Source organism: Mercenaria mercenaria, unplaced genomic scaffold (assembly GCF_021730395.1).
Source record: "Mercenaria mercenaria strain notata unplaced genomic scaffold, MADL_Memer_1 contig_3338, whole genome shotgun sequence".
Lineage (NCBI taxonomy): Eukaryota > Metazoa > Mollusca > Bivalvia > Venerida > Veneridae > Mercenaria > Mercenaria mercenaria.
The window spans coordinates 28,245-46,575 of NW_026461465.1; the positions used below are offsets into that span (position 1 = coordinate 28,245).

The window sequence follows — 18,331 nt, forward strand, 5'->3', positions numbered from 1 at the left end:
ATTTACAATTTCTGGGCCAAAAACGATCGTTATGTTTTGAGATATTCGCTAACAATTTCTTCTGTTTGAAAAAATATATACACTGTTGTATTCATTTTGCTTATAAAGCTTTTGGCTATATTTTATGAAAAAGTGTTAATTAGGTCTAGAATACAGTTGTTTGTTTCCGCTTACCCGACCGACCCTGTCCTTTTACCACTGACCCTATAGCTTTAATTGAAAAATGAAACCGACTTTGAATTCCACGATAAAAAAGAAAATTCAAAGCCGGATACACAATTATGGTCCTCCCCTGCAGCTTTTACACTTAATACCTCTGAAACTAACCCTTAAGTAACTAAATTTAAATAATAATGAAAACAAATCGACTCAAAAGGAATATTTCCCCCAATTCATATCGAAGGACGATGTAAAGATAGGTTGTGCTGCCGTCAGACACCTTATTTCTATATTACGTTTTCCATAAGACGCAACAGTAGTTTCAGGCGAGCCCAAAGCAAAATATACTGAAGATCAATTTATGATCTTTCCCGACTCGCTTTGTTTTATAGACGATTCATAGACCTTTTCGAACAAAATATTCTTCTCCGAGTTCGTGCACTAACTACAGATGCATGAAACCAAAGGGGCTGTCTAAAGTATATAATATATGAATGCATTCAATTGCGGTGATAAATGTCCTCTACTTACAGATATATGAAAATCACATGGTTTTTTGGTGCATTTTTTATCTCTAAACTTTTTTTGAAAAAAAAAAAACCACTAAAGAATGAGCCACATTCAGCTTTCCAGGATATCAATCAAGCATTACGATCTCCCTTGTTCATCGATTTGCAATCACACAATGATGTGACCACAGTACACTGCAGTAACGGCTGAGAGACATGCACGAGCCTGTGACAAGCACTAGGGCGGCCTCTTGCAGAATACACCTCTATCAAATTATCACATGCTTATCTGAAAATTACACACTTTGTTGTTTTGTTGACCTTTTATAATGACTTTTAAATAAAATCTGAAAAGTAGATCCCTCGGAAACACCGAAACAAGACAAAAAGTGTAAATATGCAGACTCTGATTGAATCTGTACACGAGCTGTAATGGAAAATGCAACACTCCCCACGCCCCCGCTGAAGTTTTATTTGGGAGTGTTATGATAGGGTATATTACGATGGGGAAGGTTTCAAAAACAAAAGACACAAAATATTCTATATTAAACACACTTTATTCCTGGTTTAAAGTGAAGAGTACATAGTGTAACTCATAATGGATAATAAAGAAACTAACAAAAAATTTAACAGAAAAAAATACAAAGGGACGGAATTCTATGACTGTCTAAAAATAGATAAAATGTTAAAAAGTATATAGATAAATTCTCATCAAAACTGAGAGACAAATTTGCTTCCAAATCAAGACAATGTGCAAAGCCTGAAAGAGTAAAGAGTAAACCCTCTGGAGAAAAAAGAATATATAAAGAATAAGATACGAAAAGGACAATAACTAAAACCTAAGAGATTTTTAACTTTTGTGATCCAAACTAACACACCAAGCTGTGTAAATATGTGGGTGGGGTAATTTTGTACTTCTACACAATTACCGATAAAATGTTAAAAAAATACATTATCAGTATAAGGCAGTTGTTATAAAATCTTACTAACTTTCATAAATATAGCTTCAAATAAATAAACCACTGAGAGGTCTGCTAAATGATTTTTTTCAAACTTGTGTCTACTTCTTGTAATAATATACACACAAAAATTAAGACTTCGATTTCAATTTGTAAACAACTACACAAAATCTTCAGAAAGGTCATGCTCTGAAAATTCACCTAAATGTCTGAAACTCGTATTATATTTTTGCCCAGTAAAAGTGTATGAAATATACCAAAGAAAACAACAGTGCTAATTCTGATGCAATCACATCTACATGTACTATATATTAAAGATGGCCAGTCTTTGTGATTAGGCAATAACTATGCCAGTAAAATCATACAACAAGAGCTCGTCGAACACGAAATGCCCCCCTTGATGCATTCAGTAATTGCACAAGGAACAGAAATTATATGCTCATGTAAACAAAAGTTCTACCATTCTGGTTTAATCTGACCTTGACCTTTAACCTATTAACCTAACAAGAGATTACAGAGTGATCTTGGCGCCATCCACTGAGCCATTTTTTAATGTTTCAAATATCAAGACTTGCTCAAGGTCAAAATCAATGTCAAATTTCATTTCGGTACAAAACAATGTGTATGTGGTCCAAATTTGAAAGCTGTGGCTTGAGAAATGTGAAAGCAGGTCACTAGATCAATTCCAAGGTCAAAGTTCATTTGGTAAACAGAACTATGCATGTGCTTCAAATCTGAAGGCTGTAGCTTGAGAAATGTGAAAGTAGGTAATAGGTAAAAATCAATCTTATATTTCAATTTAGAACACAAAAATATGCATGCGGTCCAAATTTGAAGACTGTAGCTTCAGAAATGTAAAAGTAGGCCACTATGCCAATCACAAGATTAAAGTTCATTTCAGTACACAAAACTATGCTTGTGGTTCAAATTTGAAGGCTGTAGCTTGAGAAATGTGAAAGTAGGTCACAAGGTCAAACTCAATGTCAAATTTTATTTTGGAACACAAAACTATCCATGTGGTCCAAACTTGAAGAAGCTTGTACCTTCAAAAATGTGAAAGTAGGTCACTAGGTCAATAACAAGGTCAAAGGTTTTTTCGTTACACAAACCTATGCATGTGGTCCAAATTTGAAGGCTGTAGCTACAGAAATGTGAAAGTAGGTCACTAGGTCAAGATCAAGGTCAAATTATGTCAAGGTTCATCTTGCCACTCAAAACTATACATGTGGTCCAAATTTGAATCATGTAAGATATAGACATGAAGGTTCTAACTTTTTCCCTACATAAGTCTATATGAACTATATGACCCCTGGGACGGGGCCATAGTTTACCCTAGAGGGATAATTTGAACAAACTTGGTAGAGAACCACTAAATGATGCTACATTACAAAATATCAAATCCATAGCCTTTAATTGTGGTTTGGACAAGAAGTTTTTCCCTATATAAGTCTATGTAAACCATGTGACCCCCAGGACGGAGCCATATTTGATCCTAGGGGAATAATTTGAACAATCTTAGTAGAGGACCACTAGATGATGTCATATACAAAATATCAAAGCCCTAAGCCCTGTGGTTTTGGACGTGATGTTTTTCAAATTTTTTCCTTTATAAGTCTATATAAACCATGTGACCCCCGTGGTGGGGCCATATTTTACCCCAGGGAAATAATCTTAACAATCTTGGTAGAGGACCACTAGATTTTGCTACATACCAAATATCAAAGCACTAGGCCCTATGGTTTTGGACAAGAAGATCAGAAACTGTTTTAACTGTTCCTGGCCAATGTGACCTTGACCTTTGACCTAATGACCTCAAAATCAAAAGGGCTCATCTGCTGGTCATGGCCAACCTAACTCTCAATTTTTCTGACACTAGGCCCAAGTGTTCTAGAGTAATTGCCTAGAAACCACTTTACTGTTCCTGGTCACTGTGACCTTGACCTTTGACATACTGACCTCAAAATTAATAGGGGTCATCTGCTGGTCATAACCAACCTCCTTATCAACTTTCATGACCCTGGACCTAAGTGTTCTTGAGTTATCGTCCGGAAACGGATTGGTCTACATTCCGACCGACCGACCGACCTACCGACCGACATCTGCAAAACAATATACCCCTCATTCTTCGAAGGGGGGCATAATTATAAAACACTCAGTAATACATTTTCCAACCCTGCCAGTCTAAAATTGAATTCAAATACCTAAAACAACATAACATACAATTTAAACTTTGGCATAAACAATAAAAACAAAAATTGGTATTTTAATTTTAGAAACATACAATCAGCACATGATCAGTACACTGTATAAAAAATAAATATTTCTTTTAAATCAAACAAGGTTTAATATATACACCATTTTCCCCAATTCTTTACAGCGACACGTACATCAAAAATATGTATCACAATCGCTTATTTTGTTCCCCTTTTGTATCATGGCAGCCATTTTGTTTGGACGGAATATCTGCATGAGAACTAATCTGAGTCAGTGAGATGGAATGAATATAAAGTACATGGGCAAAAACATCTGGGTCAATGGGATGCTTTGCTGCCTAGTAAAATACTGTAGCTGGACCTATAGCTCATCTTGTCTACACCTTTCCACTATCTTCAGCAGGATTTGTAAACGATCAATGCAAAACTTATATCATCTTATTACATAAAAGCTTCTTAGCTACAAAACACTAATTTGAATATTAGAAATTCTACTAATTAAGCATTTATCAGCAATTTATTAATGTTATACAGAAATACTGGGACTTTGATAAGTCTGAAGACTAGTATTACAATGCAGCTTTGCCATTGGTTAATTTCAAAAGTCATGCTAAGGCTCAGCCAATCAGATGCAATGTTGTGTTTGACTGGTCTCCAAGCTTATTCTTAAAACTTTGACCCCTTAGACATTTACTTGGGAACAAAAACTTAAGTTCTTCAGTCTTGCCTGGGCCACAAACTGACAATGTCACGAAGATCGTATATGTGCAAATAGTTATCTCAAGATGATTTAGCCAGGGCCAGTATCTCTGTATTAACAGGTGGTTGCAATAAATTAATTGTGCACTATACATATGCAAAGAAAAAAAAACAATGTTGTTGATTATACAATAACTCCATATCACAGTGTATATGATTATTAAATCCCGATTAATGTGCGACATTGCAAAACTGTTGTTTGTGAAACATTTATTCACTTTTTGGTCATATACAAGTGGGTATCTCAGACAGGTTGCAAGTGTGCAATAAATAAATGTGACACAAAAGGTTTCAGTTTTGCAACTGCAGTTGAATATCGTTACCTCGATATCGGTTAGCTCGATACTCCGGTTAGCTCGATGTGTTTGAGTCGGTCCCGATTTGTCTCTATTTATCGTAATGTAATTATTTATCATTACCTCGATATGATTAGCTTGATATTATGTTTCGCTCGATGACATTTTTCAGTCCCGTCAACTTACCTGTACTGTTTTTACACCTGGTTTCGTCGACATCATAGGTTGTCAAAAAATATCAATGTTATTTGTAAGGTGTGAAAATCAACCTTTTGTTGTGCGGCGATGTATTAATCAAATTAATTCATGTTAGTTTCGGTGTGTAATCTTTAATCCAATTTAAATGTCAGGAATTTTTCATTTAATTTCCAATAATTAGTCTTATAAAACACCGTGCAAGCAAGAAAGCTGTTTTCCAATATAACAACTAATTTGGTTAAAATATTTTCTGTTTGACGAAGTAAAAATCTGCCATTTAGGATTGAGTAACAATACGCGTATTTAACTGGTAAATTTTCGTTATCGAAGCACGGTTTAAATGACTCCTTAGCTAGGAACATTACCGCTGCATTCAGACTCGTTTAGGGAAGGAATGAAAATGTATAGTTTGAAATATTAAAAAGCTGTATGTATACATTTAATTAAATGTTTTATTTATCAATAAAATTAAAATCGTATTTACGTTTTATTTTATTTCAAGCCCCCTGAAAAAAAGCATTGGATATAATGACAATATAGACGTCCGACACAAGTACAAATAGTCCCAGATAGTCGATATCGTTACGTCGAACTTCGGATACGTCGATGCAATTTTTACAGTCCCTTGAATATCGAGGTAACGGTATTCGACTGTATATATTTTAATACTGATACTTTATCCAATATCATCTTGTAGCTTATATATGAAAGCAAAAATAAGTAAACTTTAGAGTGTATAAATTAATAATAAATACCTTAATTATATAACAGACAGTTTATATTTAGCCATTTTTAAAGATAGATTTGCCAACCAGATAGCAGAAAAAATTGGGCCTAAGTCAGTTATTGGACATAGACCAGATAACATGTAAATATTAGGCCAATGATGTAGTCTTATAAAACACCGTGCAAGCAAGAAAGCTGTTTTCCAATATAACAACTAATTTGGTTAAAATATTTTCTGTTTGACGAAGTAAAATTCTGCCATTTAGGATTGAGTAACAATACGCGTATTTAACTGGTAAATTTTCGTTATCGAAGCACGGTTTAAATGACTCCTTAGCTAGGAACATTACCGCTGCATTCAGACTCGTTTAGGGAAGGAATGAAAATGTATAGTTTGAAATATTAAAAAGCTGTATGTATACATTTAATTAAATGTTTTATTTATCAATAAATAAAATCGTATTACGTTTATTTTATTTCAAGCCCTGAAAAAGCATTGGATATAATGACAATATAGAGTCCGACACAAGTACAAATAGTCCCAGTAGTCGATATCGTTACGTCGAACTTCGGATACGTCGATGCAATTTTTACAGTCCCTTGAATATCGAGGTAACGGTATTCGACTGTATATATTTTAATACTGATACTTTATCCAATATCATCTTGTAGCTTATATATGAAAGCAAAAATAAGTAAACTTTAGAGTGTATAAATTAATAATAAATACCTTAATTATATAACAGACAGTTTATATTTAGCCATTTTTAAAGATAGATTTGCCAACCAGATAGCAGAAAAAATTGGGCCTAAGTCAGTTATTGGACATAGACCAGATAACATGTAAATATTAGGCCAATGATGTATTCTTCTGCTACATTGATAATCTCTTAATGAAGTTTTTTTATTGTAATTCTAGTCTTTTTAATGACTGCAAAAACTTTATAACAAACAAGTTATGTAATCTGAAGATATAAATTTATAACTTATTGCTACAAGTGTCATATTGATAGAAGTTGTCTTTGGTCAAAACAAAAACACTAACTACTTGTGTATCAATGCAACATCAAAAACAAAACATTATATCACATATATGCTTGTAAAATATTAAAACAACAACTGTAGGTAAAATTGCATCAATGCCAATTATCAAAAATTGCTTTTGTGACTAAGTACACATGAAATCACAGACTGGCCAAACAGGCAGCAATTAACAGCTAGCTCACAGTTCACTCCCTTTGTCTGGATGAAAAAGTAGTGAATAAAATAGAATAAAGACCTAATTCTACAACAAATTCTAAATCATTTCTTTCAAGTGAGTTTAAAATGTGTACCAAATATATTCCTGTATGTGTATTTGAAATATGACTAAGCCATACAAGATAACTATGTGAATTTTTATTGTTATGGAGATTACACAATTTAAATAATGCAAATATTTTTGGTTTGCATACCTATCTAATATAAATCATGAAAGGTTTATATCTACTGTAATAGTCCCTTTTGATTTGACATTACCTATGACTTAGTTAACACTTCCTTGAAATGAAGGAAATTTGATTTAAAGTTCTATACAAACAATCACTGTAGTGATCGAGGTTGCACTTGAAACAATAAAAAAGTTGGTGAGGGTTGTTGTGAAACTGTTTTATCTTTCCTACACAAAGATACAGCAGTTCTACAATAATTCCTCTAATTGTAAAACTATATGACAATGACAATGACAATGACAATTTCTTTATTGATATATAGGCCACCGGCCCAAAACAACATAATGTTTACACAAGTATTATTATGCTAATGTACAGAGCAGTGTAAATTTTACAAGTCGGTTTCAAACAATGTAATATCAAACATATACACATAATTTCACTTCATAGTCATATCCTTACCATCTTTAAGTATGATCTGTGAACTGTTTATGAATTGTAACTTAATAACCATATTTTCTATAATATTAAACTTTTTTTAAACTGCAGGTAATTTGTAGTACAATTTTAAGTGTTTATTTATAATTTTACCGTGGTCGAAAAAAGATATTTGAAAGTTCTGTATATATCTGTGTTTTAATTCAACCGTTGTGAAATTTTAACCAGTAGTCTTAAATGAAACGAAACAGAAAGGCATACTTACTAATCATAACAAAATGTAGTTGGTAAAGTGTGTACATATTAAAAAAATAGATAATATCGGTTTATATCTTTAGATACTGCATGGTTCCCTTTAATGGAAAAGGGTACAGATATGTACATGTGTGTCATTAGTTTAACAATTGTATAACTATATGAATGTTAGGCACTATTTTTTCAATTTACGCATAGACATTGGGCTACCAGTGCGTCCAAATGGAGACCGAGCCCCAAGGCGAGTTGGTGGTGTGGCCTGTGTGCGCATTGGTGATCTTCGGCGAGTTGGTGTTCTTGCTTGGTAACTGTGCACATCTAGAGAATCATCAAGTTTACGTGTTTCGATTTCCAGAAGTTGTCTCTCCAGACTGGGATCGCGGCCTACAGTTGTTAGGGAGTTATCTAACATGGAACGGATGTCATTTTTTTTTTCATCTCCAGTGCGGGCACTTCTCTGAATGTACTGCTGTCGTTTACGCATTTCAGTTGCTAGCTGGTCTTTCAATGTAGCAATCTGAAATATGAACAGATATTCAGAATTGCTTTCAAAATAAGTAGAAAAAGTTCACAGTGTTTGCATGAATTCAAATGAATACCACAAGCTCAAACCAGGTTCTGAATTAATTGTTGTTTTTTTTTTTTTCAGATGGATAAAAATGTTGATTTTTTCATGAAAACAGTTTTCTATTCATGCAAAGACTGCCCTGAAAAAGAGTTAAATATATTAAGTTAATATCTGCCAAAAATGATTATTTCAGTTATTTCCAATCTTTATTTTACCCTCATTCTTGCTCTGTGATTCTGCACTGGTTTCTGCAATCTTTTTTAATGCTGAGTTTTCCAGTGTTGTCTGCAGGGACAAATCATATGAACCGCACCATGAGATAACCAACATAGTGCGTTTGTGACCGGCATGGATCCCGACCAGCGTGTGCATCAGCGCAGTCTGGTCTAGATCCATGTTGTTCGCAAACGCACTATGTTGGTTTTCTCATGGTGCGGCTCATAAACTAAATTTGGAATATTAGTATAGTTCTTTTAGAATCTGTCTATCAATACATTCTTGAAATTCTAAAAAACTGGAAGTTATTAAAACCGTTATTTTTAAAAAATAGTTGACAGAAGTCTTAAAACGCAATGTCTTACCGTTTCTTCCATGCCCTTAACTTTCTGCCTATTGGCACGTTCTCTGGAATCAAGCAAACGTTCAGCCTGCATCTGTGCCTTGCGCAGACGCTCAGTTTCCATCTCGGTATCAGCACGCTGGCGTGTCGTAAGGTCAGTCAACCTGTAACATAAGCAGCACGTGTTAATGTAAAGTATCAGCAAATATACTTAACATTTTTGTCAGATACTCAAGTTGAGATCTTAGTTCTTTCTTTCTTTTTCTTTTCTTTTTTAATTAACTGCATTTATATTTAACATTATTGTACTATAGACTGACACATCTTAAAAGGTTCTTCCCTTTAAAAAGAACCTGTGAATATGATTGAACTTGATATATTTTTGCTTTTTCTTCTGCAATCCGAAAACTAAAAACTCGGCGTTTAGAAAAGCCTCAACTTTAGAATAATATGAAATATAATGAAAATGAACCAGTTTCAAAATGCAACCTTGCCATTGGTCAATTTCAAACTTGTGCTCAGAAACAACCAGTCAGATACTAGAGTTTTTAGATTGGTCTTCAAGCTTCATAATCTGTGTATGTTTTAGAGTCATTATTTGTATAACAATAATAAAATGTCTCCAATCAGTCCAACAGTTTTCTGACCTTCTTGTCTGGAATTCCGAACATGTTTATATTTGATCTCAGCTTAATCGAAAATTAAACTGTTTTTCCTGCAGAAAGTTGAGGATATGCTGAAGAAAACAATGCAGAGAAATTACAGAAAAAGTTTTTCATTCAAGCATCAATTTTGTTAAAATGCACAAAAAGGCACTCGAATAACATCAATGTTAACCCTTTTAAATCTCCCCTCACTGCACTACAACATTATCCACCATAATAAATGAACACAATCTAAGTTAGATAATTCAACAACAAACAAGCCACACCATGAGAAAACAAACATAATGCATTTGCGACCAGCATGGATCCAGAACAGCCTGCGCATCCACACAGTCTGGTCAGGATCCATGCTGTTCCCTAATGGTTTCTCAAATTGCAATTGACTTTGAAAATGAACAGCATGGATCCTGACCAGTCTGCATGGATGCGCAGGCTGGTGTCACATATGCACTATGTTGGTTTTCTCATGGTGCAGGTCAAATTATAAAGTTTAGAATCCTAAGAAACACCTATAAAAGCTTGCAAGACAAAATTGTGCAAAGATGAATTCGGTCCGAAAGTAAGTAATGTGACTTCCCTAATGTAAGCATTACTCTTTTGTAAAATAAACTTACTTCGCTTGCAAAGCATTCTCTCTAAAAAAAATTACAAATAACAAATTTGTATTATTCATAAAATGCTTGCAAAACTATACTTCATGCTGTGAATTCACAGATTCCAACATCAATTTAGTACAAACTTAAGTTAGAATTGTTTTCGGCTTCAAATACAAAGAAAACTGTATATTTTCTCATCAAAATAATGCAAACCTTTTTTTTTTGCAATTTACACTACATAAATTTTGTATTATCTTACAAAAGCACAATGTTAATGCAAAGTCAATGACTTAATACTGAAATCAATGTAAAACATGGTAAGGCCCAGGCGTTAAAATATCAGTTCATTTCCTGAAATTTTACAGTTTTATCAAAAAGATTTCAAAGTACTGGAATAATCTTCATCCTGGGGAGATTAATGTTAATTCTTCTTCAAGATTTTTTTTTTATTTTCTGAAATTAATAAAGAGGCTTACCATGTATAAGCCACTCAAGCTCATTACTGTGTAAAATAACAACTTCTGTACAAATAAATACATGAGGTTCCTTCAAGAAAATATAAGACTTTGAGCATGAAAGTCAAACCTTTTCTCTTTTAAAACGACTGCCACCCTGGTGTTTTTTAAAGACCATTTGAAAAGTTGGAATATCAGAATACTGCTCCCTGCATTTATCAACATATAAAGTAAAACTTCACTCTAACTCTGCAAATGGAACACCATCATTTGCTCAAACTCGTCATCCTGTCCTGTCAAGATCCCAATATAATGTATAATTTTTGGTGGTTCGAACTATCGGTAACTCAAACTTTTTTTGATGGTACGTCTAGTTCAAGCGAACAAAGTTTGACTGTATAGTATACTTTCTCGGAAATAAGTCTTTAAATAAAGATCTGTACTATGAATAACATTGTAATGCGCTTGGTTGAACATAACGGACAATATCAAAGCATTTAAAATACCAAAGATCTAAATTTTCTACTGGTCAGATTGAAAACCACAATTTAATATTAGGCAAACCTCTATACTCTAATAATTGGCAAATTAACGCATGGGCCTCCTCAAATCGGTCCCACCAAAATCTACAAATATTATAGAACTGTGAGACAGGAATTAGTCATATCATCCCTTACAGATTTCAGTTCAGAGCAAGGAATCAAATCTATATCCACACGGATATAGCATCTAGCACTTACTAACTTAATATAAAATATTTTTGTGTGACCAAAATTTAATAGAACAAGTCTAGTAACTCAAGGTTTAATCTTCATATAAGCAAAATATTTTTCCCCTTAAAAAGTATTTAAAATCCAAGCTTTCACAAGTTAGAACAAATTTTCATGAAATATTCAAAAATAAGTTGTGAAATTAAATCACACACAGGTAATACTGATTTTACAGATCCAACAACTTTTTCAATTGCATTATTACCACAAAATCATGGAATGGAAACACTGATCTCCTTTCTACCTAGAACATTACTTTTATAAAGCATCTTTCATTTATTGAAAGTATCTTGTACATTTTTTAAACAAAATATAGTAGTCACTTTTTTTAACAAAAGTGCATTTTCACCCTGACAATTTTTAACCCAGTAAATCATATCTGTATATGTTCTTAGGAACCAGTTCAAATATTTTCAAACAGTAAAAAAGTACTGGACAGTGATATGAATAAATTCTGTCTCAGAAACAAATATCTATGTATGTATCTGATCCACAACTTTGTAAAGTAAATGCCCATATAGTCTACCAAATTTTCACATTAAAATCAAACTCATATACACTATAGAATTGTAATATATATGCAGATAATTCAATTTGCAAGAAACTTCATGTGTAAAGCTTACCTGCATTGTGATAAAATGAAGCAAAACCAAACATGCATAATAAACAAAACTAACATCAGCTTTTTGGTTTCTATTTTGGATTTTTTTCTAACCCTTTTTAGATTGTATTAGATACATACAGCATACTTGACTAAACCTGATACCTAGCAAAATGCTTCTTTTCAATTTCATCAACACTGTTAAAACAAGCAGCGACATCATTTCATATAGATGACTTAAATTAAACTTAAATACAATGGATTTCGGATATTTGAGTAACCTATTTGTCAGGACAAAATCTTCAAGTAACAGGAATATTCAATGTATATCCTTCCGAGACATTTCCATTTATTACAATGTTATGTAGTAAAATTAAGTTAAAATCAAAACGGAAGTAGTTTACATATTTCAAATTGCTGTTAAATTCCCAATGATTATAACAGTTCTTTGGTAATGGACATTTATTTAGTCAAAACAAATCCATCACCAACTAACCCTGGACATACAGCTATATAACATTTAGACTCGAAGACTTTAAAATTCTAAATGTTCTTTTTGCTCCGTATTTTTTAAATTAGCATGGACTGTAGAAAACATTCTGGGAGAATGTGACTTTCAAACTAACAAAAAGCTTAGCAAAGTTTCTGAGTTACAAGTTCACTATAGATAAAATCAAAAATTTGAGTTCTAACGTCTACATCTTAAGTTTCAGCCTTTAAACTTAGAAAAATTCAGGCCCATATTCTAACAACATAGTCCAAATAAATGATAAACAAGAGGGTCATGAAGGCCCTGTATCGCTCGCCTGACCTATTGACCTAAAGATCATCAAGATTAACATTCTGACCAAGTTTCCTTAAGATATGGTCATAAATGTGGTCTCTAAAGTGTTAACTAGCTTTTCCTTCGATTTAACCCGTTGACCTAGTTTTTGACCCAACATGACCCAGATTCGATCTTGACCTAAAGATCATCAGGATTAACATTCTGACTAAGTTTCATAAAGATACAGTCATAAATGTGGCCTCTAGAGTGTTAAGCTTTTCCTTTGATTTGACCTAGTGACCTAGTTTTTGACCCCACCTAACACAGATTTAAACTTGATCTATAGATCATTAAGATCAACATTCTGACCAAGTTTCATTAAGATAAGGTCATAAATGTGGCCTCTACAGTGTTAACTAGTTTTTCCTATTATTTTACCTGGTGACCTAGTTTTTAATCGTACATGACCCAGATTCAAATAGGACCTTAAGACAATCAAGATTAACATTCTGACCAAGATTCATGAAGATACAGTCATAAATGTGGCCTCTACAGTGTTAACAAGCTTTTCTTTTCCTTTGATTTGACCTGGTGACCTAGTTTTTGACCCCAGATAATTCAATATCAAACTCGTCCAAGATTTCTTTGAGGGTAACAATCTTAACAAGTTTCATTAAGATTGGGCCAAAATTATGACCTCTAGAGTGTTAACAAGCTTTTCCTATGATTTGACCTGGTGACCTAGTTTTTGACCACAGATAACCCAATATCAAACTCATCCAAGATTTTATTAAGAGTAACATTCTGAACAAGTTTCATTAAGATTGGGTCAAAACTGTGGCCTCCAGAGTGTTAACAAGCTTTTCCTCCGATTTGACCTGGTGACCTAGTATTTAACCCCAGACAACCTAATATCAAACACGTCCAAGATTTTATTTAGGGTAACATTCTGACCATTTTTAATAAAATTGGGCCAAAATTGTGACCTCTAGTGTGTTAACAAGCTTTTCCTTTGATTTGACCTGGTGACCTAGTTTTTGACCCCAGATGACCCAATATCAAACTCGTCCAAGATTTTACTGAGAGTAACATTCTGACCAAGTTTAATTAAGATTGGGTCAAAATTGTGACCTCTAGAGTGTTAACAGTCAAATTGTTGACGACGGACGACTGACGATGGACGGACGGACGACGGACAAAGGGTGATCACAAAAACTCGCCTTTGAGCACTTTGTGCTCAGGTGAGCTAAAAGAAACAACAATATTACTGATCCTGTTCTTCAACAAGGAGTTTTACCTGGTATTGAAGAACCTAACGGAAAATTCCGCTGTTGCAATCTGAAAACAATTTCGTTACCTTTGTGCATGTTGCTGCTCTGCCTTAGCCAGTTGGGCCTGCAGGTTTTGAACCTTGATTGCTAGGTCTTCTTCAACCTTGCACAGACTACGGTCCAAGCTAGTATGTTCCATAACAGACTTGCTGGCAAGCTCCTCTGACCTCAACTTTTCACGTTCAACCTATACAAACAAAAAATAAATGTGAAAAATTGTATATTCGGTACAGGAGATGTCCCATAAAACAATTGTCATAATTTATGATGAAAGGAATGTATACAAATAAAACTAGTACCTCTGCAAAATATGATCTTGCTGGAATGTTGAGAATAGCAGGCAACCATTAGTCTGTGATGGTTTATCAAGTTCTACCTGATAATCAAAGATGCAGGCAACATGCAAGATTTTCAGGTTAAACAGATGTACTACCTGTATGCTATCATTGTTTTAGGGTTCAAAAATCCATAAAAATCCATCTATCAAATCAAGTTATAAAACATACTTTGTTAAGAGTTTTTGCAGAGCAGATTTATCTTTCTCGAGCCTGATTTGATCTCGTTCAGTCTCGCGCTTCTCGGTTTCAAGGGTAGTGAGGGCACGCTGGAGGGCCTGAACTTTTTTCTGGAGGCTTGACCTCTCTGCCTGTAATTTTTCAATCTTCATCCTCAATTCCTGTTCAGCTTCTTGTCTCTGTAGAAGCACATGGAAAACACAATATATTCACCATTGAGACAAATATCTTAATACATGTACTAGGATAAGTAACATTGATTTTACCATTATGGAAGCTGTACTTCTTTATCTGCACGTTCGTAATTATAACCTAAAGTAAATACAACACCTGATTACTTTGTATTAAATGATTACCAGTAAAGTTACATTTATGAAAGTACATTATGGAAGTTGGGACAACAATACAGGGCAAATAACAAGGACAGTTAATTTTGTGGAACAAATACAGTTATAAAGCACTTTAAGTCAAAGCGACAACAGTTAAGGCCATAATAATGGCAAATAATAGGAAATTTAATAACACCATTTTATAGTGATTCTCTAGTATATGCTCTCGTTTTTTACTCTGCTTTGATATTACAATTTAAAGACAAACAAATGCATAAATATAAACAAAAACTTCTGTAAGTAGAAAAAACCTTAAACTTGTTCTTATTAATAGTGAATATTCAATCAAAGTTTTTGATCTTATTTTTACTGAAAAAGACAGAAACAAAATCAAGTAATCACACTATATCAAAGCTTTGTTATCAAGTGACTTTCTATAAATATCACAAATACATAGTGATTCTAAGAAGCAGTTAGTCATCAAGGAACTGTAGATTTTCAATCTGATTTCAATTTGTAGTATTTTATACATTTTGCTTTTGAACTAATTTACATCTTAATGCTTCTGTCTCAGATATTGGGTCAACATTTTCAAATCTTTAAACAGATTGAGCTCCATATAGAACATGCATTTCATAATGTGAAATTAATAAAAGAAGTAAAAAATGGCACATTAAATTTAATGAAATTGTCCGTATTCAAATCACTTGACAAGTCGCTTTAAGATAACATTTGTTACATAAACAAAAATCAACCACTCTGAAATAACAATCTGTATCAAATAGAATCCATGTTTGTTAAAAGACTTTTTATACAACGTTAAAGCAAAGAAATCTTATACAATGCTTTAAAATGTAAAAACAAGTTCTATGTAAAGAATGTTTACACAGCAGTTGGTTAATAATTTACCACATGCAAAGATCAAGGAACAGCTGTATTAACTAATTCGAGAAAATATTTTTTCAAATCCTTTTTCCTTTTCACAGAGAAAAATATCTATATACTTGCACTACATTTACAAGCTGTGAGGTAGTAATTTTCGCCCATTTCGTGGCTGTTTAAGTCCCAAAATTCCAATCCAAATGACATAAAAATCCACTAATCGAATTTTTTGGACCCACAAAATATTTCATTTGACCAAAACCACTAATGTTTTATGCTAACAAAAGTTAAATAGAGTTATAAGTATGACCATGAGTGTCATTTTTAACTTATTTAAAAACTCGTACCTTGAAAAAAGCATGCATAATGGACATTTTTAAAGCAGTAAAATGAGTTTCAATCAAGCTAGTAAAATGGCGAGTGTTCTGGTAAACATAGTAAATTTAAAACTAAAATACGTAATTTTAGTTCATAAACAGATTATTATGAAATTTCTTTTTTGTGTGTGTTTCAGTACATGTAGTAGTATTTTTTCATTATAAAATTTTCAACAGCATAAATATTAAATATTTTAAACCTCTTTTTAAATTGCAATATCAATTTTTTATAAAAGTTTTAATATATCGTTTTTAGTCCTTTTTATTTTTGTTCCAGTTCTGAAAGCTCATTAGAAGAGCACACTTGTTTTTTCCATTTCACTAAAATCCTTGAGGAAAAATGATAATACCCTATAAATATAAAAAAATACTTGTATTTCACATTTTCAAATAAATCGAAGAAAAAAAGATGAAACTCACATCAATATCTCCCTTGCCAGGAAGCCATGCTAACTCAGTCAATTTATTTATGTCCAAACAACCTGATTGGCCAGGAAACCAGGAAAACATGTTGATGAATATAGAATGGTGATATGGCACAAACCATGGTCAAACAATTTATATCAGAAATCATGTGTCAATATGATTTATATAATACAACTATCACAAGCTGATATTTGACAGAAATACAAATTAGACTGGCCATGCAAATGATTTTTTTTGTATGTGCTTATAATCAAAGTCATGTTCAACATCATTAAACATTTTATATCAAGATGTTCATACTGGGAAACATTATTTAAGAATTTGGTTACTTTAAATTGCTTTAAATAGTGACAGATAATCTTTAAACATATCTTATTACATTTACCCTTGAAATATACAAATGATGATTTATGATGCCTAATTAATCTCTAGGGGGGCCTCCGTGGCCGAGTGGTTAAGGTCTCTGACTTCAAATCACTTGCCCCTCATCGATGTGGGTTCGAGCCTCACTCGGGGCGTTGAATTCTTCATGTGAGGAAGCCATCCAGCTGACTTACGGAAGATCGGTGGTTCTACCCAGGTTCCCACTCGTGATGAAATAATGCACGGAGGGGCACCTGGGGTCTTCCTCCACCATTAAAGCTGGAAAGTCGCCATATGACCTATCATGTGTCGGTGCGACGTTAAATCCAACCAAAAAAATTCTCTTAAGTCTAACAAACGTTAATTTTGTAGACTGGTTTTATTTCTCTCACACATGCAATCCCTGAAACCAGTCTGGGTTATTTTTTAAGTGCTATCAGAAGCTTTACTTCGGAAAAACTGAGTTTCAATACTTATTCAATATTTATCGCCATATTTGTTTAAAGATTATTTTCACATTATGCATTTATTGTGCAATTTCTGCATCTATACTAACCAAATGTCCTCAAAAGAACTTTCATTCACCATAATCTACCTAAAACAACCACAATCCTGCTTATAACGAAAACGGAAATCCTTATCAGTATAAATCAACATTTTCAGTATTTTCTATTTGTATAGTCTTCCACTAACATAGTACAATCAAATCTCTAACACAAAAGAATCCAGGAACAATTTTAATCTTGCTTACATGATCCTTATCGATCTACTCTTGAACCAAAGTAAATTTTTCATTTCATTTTGGTTAGATTTATTTATGAGTCATACGCAATTCTTTGTTCTAATGAAAAGAGTATTGTCAAACTCATGTGACATTCAAACAAAGTACATTTTCATAAGTCTATATGTTACATTACCTTTCCTTTTAATTTATCTATTTTGCTACCCAACTTTCATCATTTTTAAACACAGAAAAACAAAAAGTATCAGATGCCACCACTGTGCTTTTATAGAAACATCTCTGAAGACTTAAAAAAACGAATGGACACAGAACCCATGCAACCTCTTGCGTACATAATCTGTTTAAGTTTTAAACACTGTTTTGCACCATGTGTATTCTGCGACTGTCGACAATAATCAGTGTTAAAGGTAATTTTAAGAAAACATTCTTAGTAAGAACAAAACT

General features: G+C 33.2%; 1 protein-coding gene across 1 annotated transcript in view; it reads right to left on the reverse strand.

Annotated features, from left to right (window-relative positions):
* Positions 1–7,540: 7,540 nt before the first annotated feature.
* Positions 7,541–18,331, reverse strand: part of LOC123527608 (rootletin-like) — a 33,530-nt gene continuing 22,739 nt past the window's right edge. Inside the window, exons 4-8 of the mRNA XM_053534069.1 lie at positions 14,756–14,947; positions 14,280–14,440; positions 10,349–10,369; positions 9,092–9,233; positions 7,541–8,459 (exon numbers count right to left, since the gene is read on the reverse strand). Coding sequence (XP_053390044.1) covers positions 8,118–8,459; positions 9,092–9,233; positions 10,349–10,369; positions 14,280–14,440; positions 14,756–14,947 — 858 coding nt within the window. The 3' untranslated portion in view covers positions 7,541–8,117. The remainder of the gene's footprint in view (positions 8,460–9,091; positions 9,234–10,348; positions 10,370–14,279; positions 14,441–14,755; positions 14,948–18,331) is intronic.